The 10,026-nt window shown below is 30.4% G+C and overlaps 1 protein-coding gene across 2 annotated transcripts; it reads right to left on the bottom strand.

Annotated features, from left to right (window-relative positions):
• Positions 1–2,879: 2,879 nt before the first annotated feature.
• Positions 2,880–9,224, bottom strand: LOC114403577 (malate dehydrogenase [NADP], chloroplastic). Of its 2 annotated transcripts, XR_003664667.1 has the most exons (15): positions 8,799–9,224; positions 8,624–8,714; positions 7,427–7,513; positions 7,107–7,191; positions 5,862–6,043; positions 5,703–5,773; positions 5,531–5,621; positions 5,363–5,437; positions 5,172–5,273; positions 4,947–5,069; positions 4,462–4,530; positions 4,308–4,376; positions 3,521–3,574; positions 3,208–3,364; positions 2,880–3,169 (listed from the first exon to the last, which is right to left on the bottom strand). XR_003664667.1 is itself a non-coding variant. In XM_028366597.1 (14 exons), the coding sequence occupies exons 1-14, from the start codon at positions 8,954–8,956 to the stop codon at positions 3,311–3,313; spliced, it is 1,311 nt and encodes a 436-aa protein (XP_028222398.1). In that variant the 5' UTR covers positions 8,957–9,224; the 3' UTR covers positions 2,880–3,310. The 2 variants fall into 2 exon arrangements, 1 of the variants encoding a protein (XP_028222398.1); XM_028366597.1 differs by having other exon boundaries at positions 2,880–3,364.
• Positions 9,225–10,026: the final 802 nt, after the last annotated feature.

The raw sequence follows: 10,026 nt of genomic DNA, 5'->3' as shown, positions 1-10,026 counted from the left end.
TTCATGATTATCATCTATTCAACAACTAATTTTATCAAATATTTTTACTTAAATAAGTTAATAATTTTAAGTTTTTAAATAAAACCTATTTTTTCAACTTTTTAACTAATATAACCTATATTTAAATATTATTAATTAATATTTTAATTATTGTTTAACCGTTATGATTGTGAAATTTGAAAATTAAAATTTATTTTTCGTGTTAAAATTTATGCTATAAATTTTTCTGTAAAGCAAGGCCATAGAGCATTAACTATGTCACCACACTAGTAGTAGTATAAAAATATAATGATTTTTTTTTTGTTTAATACCATTGAAAATTTTCTATATTTGAAGTCTTTATATCTAACAAAAAATGATAAGATTTTAATCTTTTAACGAGGACTAAAAACACACAACAAATAAATAATTTTCCATACCAAGAAAAACAAAAATATTATATTTTCGATAAATAAAGTATATTTAAGTATAATTACAATGCACTAACATATTTTTTTTATCATAGATTGTGATGTATAATAAAATTATTAACTTTCATAACAATTATTTTAAAAATCACAGTTGAAGTGATTTATAATTGGTTGATATTTACATTGATAACGTGTGAAGATTAAACTCTTAATTACATTATTGAGCTTCATGGTTTCAAAATCAAATGAATGTTTTCATACTTTTATTATTGCTATTTTTTTAATTTCTTTTTGCATTCATATCGCTTAACAATCATTATTCTACATTGTAGTTAAATGAATGTTTTTGCCGTAATCAATGTCAATTTACTCACATTTAATTAATAAGCATATTTTATTCATATTTTTGTTAATTTTCATTTCAAATTAATAGGTACTTAATAATCAATTTTAAATATTGATATAAAAATAATCATAATTTTCAAATTAATAAGCATTTCTTTTAGGATATGAAAATAATCATAATTTTCGAAGGGTTTTCGTGATACGCTCACATTTGCATCCTCTTCATCTTCTATTTTCATTCCTCTCCATTCATTATACTGATCAGTAATAAATATGGATGACGCATGAAAATCGTAAAAAGTTAGCGCTTAATATACTAAGTAGATTATTAGAGTATATATATAGATTAATAGATTAAATGTTTGCTGAGGTACAAAAGATTATCATGGGAAGTGAAAAAGATTGTCATTATATGATCAACAATAAATATGGATGACCCGCGGGATAAACATATTACTTTCCCTGTTGACGTCATGGGACCTCTCATACATTTTTTTTTATAATTGTTTGTTCGTGAATATATAGAAAAGATTATCATTATACTGATAAACAATAAATATGGATGAGGAATAGAAACCGTAAAAGGTTAGCACTTAATATACTAAGTAGATTATTAAAGTATATATATGGATTAATAGACTAAATATTTGTTGAGGTGCAAAAGATTATCATGGGAAGTGAAAAAGATAATCATTATATGATCAGCAATAAATATGGATGGCCCACGGGACAAACATATTACTTTCCATGTTGACGTCATGGGACCTCTCATACGTTTTTTTTATTTTATAATTGTTTGTTCGTGAATATATGAAAAAGATTATCATTATACTGATCAACAATAAATATGGATGAGGAACGACAACCATAAAAGGTTAGCACTTAATATACTAAGTAGATTATTAAAGTATATATATGGATTAATAGACTATATGTTTGCTGAGGTACAAAAGATTATCATGGGAAGTGAAAAGATAATCATTATATGATCAGCAATAAATATGGATGACCCACGGGACAAACATATTACTTTCCATGTTGACGTCATGAGACCTCTCATACGTTTTTTTTATTATTATAATTGTTTGTTCGTGAATATATGAAAAAGATTATCATTATACTGATCAATAATAAATATGGATAAGGAACAGAAATCGTAAAAGGTTAGCACTTAACATACTAAGTAGATTATTAGAGTATATATATGGATTAATAGACTAAATGTTTGCTGAGGTACAAAAGATGATCATGAGAAGTGAAAAAGATTGTCATTATATGATTAGAAATAAATATGAATGACCCACGGGACAAACATATTACTTTCCATGTTGACGTCATAGGACCTCTCATACGTTTTTTTTAATTGTTTGTTCGTGAATATATAGTTATTTGTTATTTGCTTAAACATATCATACGTTATTTTTGGGTCTGTCATAGTACTTTGAATTGTAATTCCATTAACCAGTCTTATTAGACAATGTTCCATCTTTGTCATCTGAACCATATTACTAGACTATATGGTTATTTGTTATTTGCTTAAATATACAAGTTAATTTTTATATATATATATATATATTCTTAAATATTAGTAATATTTCACATTTTAAGAAATCTCAAATATTACTATAAACAAGTCTCAAGGACATTCCTTGACACATGTTGAATTGTATTTGTCAAACTCAATATTTTGTCATGGTCAATTATATGTTGCACTTTCACGAATACAAAGTAAAAAAGGATTACCTATTCTTATTCATGATGAACAAGACATTACAAAAAATACTACCATTAATGTAGTATACAAAAAAGTATTTGCAAACTTATAAACAAGTATGCTTAGCAAATTGTTATACTTACAATTCCTACATTCTCAACCTAATACATTTTCCTTAGATATCATTTCCTATAAGTCAATATTTAATTTACAAAATTTCAATATATATTACATTTATTTATTTATGTTGCAGCATCACATGATCAAGGCAACTATTGGATGTTTGTTATTATATCACCTCTACTAAAGTAAATTGATTTAAAATATCTACTTATCAGGTGAATATTGTTGTATATAGTACTATCGTTATATAATTATATCCAAAAATCTAATGAACTCATTTATCTCTCTTTATTGTGCAGCCTCTCTTTTATTGCTACATCAACACCATCCAACAATTTACAATAGCATTAGGTTTGTTTATATTCTTACTTTATGTTGCTTTTTTCTTAACATAGCTCAACATTATTATCATACAAATAAACATCGTTATTGAACTTTGCACATGTATTGGTAATATTCAAATAGGAGTATGAGCCCGGACGTCGCACAGGCAAAAGACTAGTTTCAATAATAAAATGCTAACAGGTATCCTAAGACACTAGTTAAGGAATCAAAAGTGAAAAAAATTTCGAGGGAAATACAACATTTACCAACGTAGCCTACTGTGACTCTGAATAAAAATATTTTATTTATTGATTCCCTAACTAGTATCTTTTAAGACACAAGTTTGCAGGACCTATTTCAATGTCTGCTTTGGCATTCAGGAGATATAGGCTTGTTACATTTCTCCTGGGAGCATGGTATCACCAGGTAGATCACAAACAGCAATTCCCTGACACAAGAGTATATATGTTTCAGATGATAAAGTTAACATCACCAATGTATCTATAAAAAACTAACAATTAACAATTAATATTTTTGTCGATAAGAAAAAATCATGAATGAATATCAGCAGAAGGAACTAATGGTATGGTGATATGATGTTTACCTCGCCTGTTAGGTGAGCCACACATCTCTTCTCGGCCAACAACTCGGCTTCCGTCTGCAAAATATGATATGTTAAACTGACAAAATTCACATAGGCTCAGGCCAAGCTTACCAAATCAAAATTCAAATGATAATGAAAAATAACTTTAAAAACATGAATCGTCAAGCTAATTTTTTAATCAAGAATTATATAATTTGTATTGAATAGTAAAATTCAATGATAATGAAAAACAGCTTTAAATATATCACATAGAGGATATGTGGTGTTCAATGTAAACACCCTGTTAAAAATTGTTATTGGACCATTTTAAAACTTGATCGGCACAAACAATTAAGTTCTCTCCTAAACACGGACCACCCAATTAGCTTCCAATTAATTAAAGATCTCATAAGGTACAAGCAGCAACAGTGGTCTAGTGGTAGAATAGAATAGTATTCAGCCATGGTACAGACCCGGGTTTAATTTCCGGTTGGCCTAAAATTAAAAATTAGGTAGGGATAGCTCAGATGAGAGAGCGTCAGATTGAAGATTTGAAGGTCGCGTGTTTGATCCACGCTCATCGCATTTTTAGTTTTTTTTTTTTTAGTAACTATGGCTTAGGCTTAGACACACGTGAATAAAAATTAAAGTACATGTATAAGATTCTTTTAACAGTCAAATTGTGCAAAAATCAGACACCTGGACATAGTTCAAATTTAATAATTATAACTGTATATAATAGCAAAACCAACTTTTTCAGTATTTACCAAATTTGAAGTTGTGGTATAAAATGTATGAAGTTTCATACCTTAGCTATTCGCTGCCGGAGGTAGTCATCAAATATGACATCCTTGACAAGTTCATAATCACCATCACCCTAATGGATAAAAACTTTCGTCACAGGAGGGACAAAAGCAATTTTAGAAATTAAAAAGAATGAAGAACACAGTAAACAAACTTACCTTTGATCGGCATGGCATACTGAAAACAATACCTTCAGCTATTCCATAAGGATTTCCATTGCTATATACCTGGTATTGCAATTGGCAACTTTGTGATTGAAATAGTAACTCAACAAATAAGAAAATAAAAAGACATCAAATGTATAAATGAAAGCTGGACATGCTTAAATTTGCAAGAAAAAATTGGTTATTGGACCTTCAATTGAGCTTTGAAATGACATATTCCAGATATATAAGAGAAAACTTCAATTTGACTACAACTCCAATATTATTTTAGTATGCATTAAAAGAAGCAGAAATTGTATTGACTGTGTGATGTGTTTCTTTAATTTTTCTTTCTCATATGATACAGAAGACAGCTTTTTCCCCATTGTGTCTGTTAGTTCAGTTAAAACAATTTGTTGTAAAACAAGGTGTATTCTTGCTGAAAAACTCATCTAATTTTTTAACAAATACATGAGGTTATTCAACTAATATCAACTTACACCAGAAGAAAACCAATCACCCTCGGGAGTAGGAGTTACTAAAGATCTTATGGCATCAACAATTGACACAGAAGTTGATGCAGCTGATGATCTTCCCCATTTTTGAATAAGCGCACCACCTCTCTGCCAATCAAACAAACAATTACTTGTCAGCTTTCAGCACAAGGAAACTACATATCTTTTTACACCATGTATTTAGCTATGTATGCTAATTACAAAATTTACCTTTTGAACCTTTTCAGTGAACTCTTCCTCCAACCACTTATGATCCTTAACCACCTCTTTGACTGGCAAACCATCAATTCTAGCATTTAAGAAGTCAGGGACCTATTAACAAGATAACACCAATATCATACAAGAGAGTTAAAGATATATTCAGTTCAGGCAGATTATTCTAGTAATGATCCTAAAATGACCTGAGTAGTTGAGTGGTTGCCCCATATTGTCACATTTGACACTTTATCATAGAAGACACCTGCCTTGAGGGCTAGCTGTGCATTTTATTGAGACAATGCAGAGAAGATAGTTGTTATTTTTCTATTGTAGAACAATTTTAAAAAAGTGAAGCTTATAAACTTTGTTACCTGACATTTTGCTCTGTTCTCATCTAAACGAGTTAAAGCATGAAAATTTTTTGCAGGAATGTTAGGAGCATTCTTCAAGCATATTAATGCACTGCATTTAAATACACATGAACGTTTGCATAAACAGGCACAACATGCAATTTCAAGTTTACTCATAAAAAGCCAAGCTTACTTTGTATTGCAAGGGTTTCCCACTACTATAACTTTGACATTGCGGGATGCAACGGCATTTAAAGCTCTTCCCTGTTGTACAAAAGGTATAATGTCATTATAATTAACTTCACTTTAGCAGAAAGCAATAAGTATGGTTTAAATTTCATTATCATTTTACCTGCGCTGCATAAATCTGCCCATTTATGTCTAACAAGTCTGCTCGTTCCATTCCAGGTCCTCGAGGCTTTGCACCTATTAGCAAAGCCCATTCTGCATCTTGGAACACTTCATAAGGATCGATACCAATACTGACCTCCCTCAACAAAGGAAACAAAGAGTCCTCCAGTTCCATTGCAACACCTGCATGTTGAATTATAACATTTAGAATGAAAAGCATCATGTGTGTTATTTATACCTATATTAGTCAACATAAAGGTGTATCTTGTTTCGGTTAAAAGCACAATAAAAAAAATACATAACCTACTCTGACCAGACAAGTCATATTCATGTAAAGTTATACTCAAATTTCTATTGAAGGTGTAGTTAAGACAAAAAAAGAAAAAGTGACAGATCATGGTTGCAGAGTGTCTTATAACCAAAGCTGCCTCAATTTTTCCAGTAATAACATATATCTATACATAATTAGAAATTCTCATATGGGTTCTTGCCATAAATATGAATTTATAATTTAAGGTATCCTTCAAATTCACAAGATTAAAAGAAAAAATGGTGAAATGAGACAATTTTTAATTACTCATACATACAATGGGGTAAAGTATTATTTGACTAAATGAAAAGGTCTTAAGATGAGTATGTGACTAAGTGGTAAAAACATTCTAACCAGTTTGTTCAGAACAATTATAAAACAAGGAAAAAAAGATTTACTGGATAACAGGCAATCCATCAAACATACTTTCTTGCAATGGGGAGATTATGAGACAGTAAGACACCTTGTGCACCATAACTTAAGTGAAAAGGTTTTTAATATACTGGCTAGGCTATTTCATTTCCTTGGTATTGTATATAAGCCTAGGACAAAGATGCTCACAGGGTAAGTTGAATTTGCTCATTCTTCTAATAAAGCTCATTGCTTTGTCTGTACTTATCTGTTTTTATAATAACTTTCAGTTATGCCACATACTGATGCACCATTCACAATTCTCCATTTTTCTTATTTTTGTTTCTGTTCATATCCCAAATAGCAGATGTTATATTATCTAATTTCACATTAGTTCTTCTTGTAAGCATGATACTAAATAATAACCTTTAGTTTGTTTTCTATACAGTTTTTTTTATAGCAACAAAGAGTCGGAATGGAGGAGGTTGGGTCAGCTTTTCTTATCATAGGAGGAAGATGTACAACTAATTATTCCTACTTTAAATCAAAAACAGATACCAAATTTACCATATACAGGAAGCTTACCTTCAAGAGCTTGGATTGACCTTTCTGATCCCAATAATTTGAGAGCAATAGGTTGATCAGGACCAAAAACTTCACCAGATGCAAGCTGACACAATAAATAAACTCGGATTTTAGAGTGGAACGATGACAACAAAGCCTTAGCCCACCAAGTGAGATCGGCTAAATGGATCACATGACACCATTCAACTCAGTTAAAAACCAAAGTTTCAATCTGACAACTGATATAATAAAAGGAAATAGATAAATTAAGAGATAGATAAGTTGAAACTTCTAATGTGCTTCACTGACACACTTTTTATTTAAATCCAAAATACATTCACCTTGAAAAGTAGATGGTTTGCAATCATTCCAGCAGCACCTGAGACTGCAATGTTAATTAATTTCTTCCAGGATCTTGTCTCTTCTTCCTGCAAAAACATTGGCCAAGTATTTCAATTAACTGTTCATGTTGTGTATCTTTTTTTATTGAAATTATATTGTATATAAAAAAGGAAAATTGGAAAGAGAAAAAGATTTACAGAATAACAAGATAATGCACACCGCACAACAAGTTAAAAATATCAAGAATAGCCCTGCAATTATCATAAATGCCACTATCAATACAGCAAGGAATTATTGCTATTCCACTCCAGTCACATCATGCTATCAAAGACATTAACTCAGACTAATTGGTAAATACTTTATGATTACGTTAAGTAGAACAGTGATGAATTTATAACAAAGAACAACAAATGAAACAAATGCTTTAGTTGTGAGATGGTGACCCTTTCTATCTAGAGGAACCATTAGGACAGAGTATGAATTGCTATTGCATGGTGGACAGTTTGATGGGCAAAACTTCAACTTGTTTCTGATTTGTGTCCCTGAATGGTCCGTCTAGACAACAACCAATAAAAGATAATCATTGCAATTTCCTTATAGATTCCCCCAGTATTAGTGATCTCAAATTACATGTGAAGATTGAAGACCAACTGTTAAACACAATATAAAGAAATAGCAATGAGGGTAGACATTGATTAATTTTGCATTTTGACAGCTCTGGGAAGCACAATTTTGGCATGGAAGACAACTAATAAGATTACTATTACTGGTGCCTTTTGGTTATATAATGATGTTTAAACATAAGGTATCCACCTACACCAAACTTAACAAAAGATAAGGAATCAAGACAAGTACAGTTAAAGGCAGAGATACACTATGTATATAGCCTAAGTACATACTGTAAAGGAAATTGTGCATCAACATGTAAAATTTGACTATCTTATGGACAAACCATCGATTTTGATTGATAAATATGTTTTACATTTTCAAAAAAAAATGAAAATTTTGACTAACACCAGTACTGCTACATCAAACAAATTTCTGCTCCAAATACCTAACAAACCTCTCAGAAAATCCCATAAGCAATCAGTGGAGGGGAACTCACTCATTCACAGAATCATGGACAAAACAAAACCCACAATTTGAATTCAAGACGCCATGGATGAAATACATAAGAGAGGGAAAGGGATACTCACAGCCCTCAAATCATAGGTAAGGCAGAAGACACCATAGCACTCAGGCTTACTCTTGGGATCCTGGGTTTTCACAGTTGGCACCTGCACTTCACTGGGAAATAAAAGGAGGAAAATTCAATCATACCCAAGAAGCTGAAAACTGAAAATGCATTCTGAAAACGATATAGTTACTCACTTTGGTGCAACAGAACAGGAAATCCTAGCTTGTTGAGTTCTATGAAGTGGCGCAAAAGTGCAGTGGCGATGTCTAGGAAGAGTCCTTGATAGAAAAGAGAGCTGAGATGAGTGAAGACGAGGTTTTGAGCAAGTGGGGTTCAACTGTGTCACACCCATGGCAGCACAGCACAGAAAGTCTCAAGAAAAGAAGTAAAAAAATAGCACTTTTTTCTGCTTCTGTAAGAGTAAAAGCAACACTTACAAAGAACTTTATAAAGGGTATGTATGTGTTATGAGGCGATGATGAACAAAGATAACGTCTGGTTCAGAGATTGCAAAGTGTAAGGGTGATAACCAGAAAATTGAAGGTAAAAATGGAGGGCAAGAACAAGAGGATTATTTGAAACCCAGTATAAGGCCATGGACATGACACATGTCAATTCTTCATCTCCTAACTTTGGGAAAGTATTGGATACATGTTATGTACAAATACTTTACGTAATGGATTAATTAAATGTGATAATCTAAGTTTTATCAGATAAGGTCACTTATACTAGGTGCATATTGTATATGTAAGTATCGAATTTTGGTGGTACCGGTATGCATAAAGTCACGTGAAGGATATAAGGCCTTTGTGCAATTCTTAGGGATTGGAGCACTAGCACTATGATCTGCTGTGTAAGTGTAATTTTAAAAATAACTTAAATATGTTTTTTTTTATATTTTTTTAATTTTAATTTCTGTAAAAAAAATTGATCCTTTTTCAGTTTTTATAATTTTGTTCACAGTAAAATATTTTATATATTTTAAATTTTTATAAATTTATATTTTTTTAATTTTGATTTTTCTATAAGCATAAATTTATAAAAACTTATAAATAAACAAAATTAAATTTTAAAGGAAAAAATGATAATTTATAAGAACAAAATATTAGAGAAAAAGATAATTCTGTGCATATTATATAAATCGGGAAAATAAGTGTAATTTCACAATAAAAGAGTTTGTTATGAAATAAATACTGTGTAATTTCAATTTTTTGCAATTCCGTTGTTTTGTTAATATATGAATTCAAAAATATCACCTAGGTTATAATTGTTTAGATGAGTAAAAGTTATAAAAGTTGCTTGTTGATTTAATAGTAGTAATTAAAAAATTGATATTAATCATTTTAACTCCTACTCTTGATGATAATTTATAATCATTTAATACTTTTTCATAATAAAAAATATCATCACGATATCCAGATA

Source organism: Glycine soja, chromosome 20 (genome assembly GCF_004193775.1).
Source record: "Glycine soja cultivar W05 chromosome 20, ASM419377v2, whole genome shotgun sequence".
Classification (NCBI taxonomy): domain Eukaryota; kingdom Viridiplantae; phylum Streptophyta; class Magnoliopsida; order Fabales; family Fabaceae; genus Glycine; species Glycine soja.
Note: the sequence above shows the minus strand (reverse complement) of the source record. Positions and strands in the feature narration are given on the sequence as shown.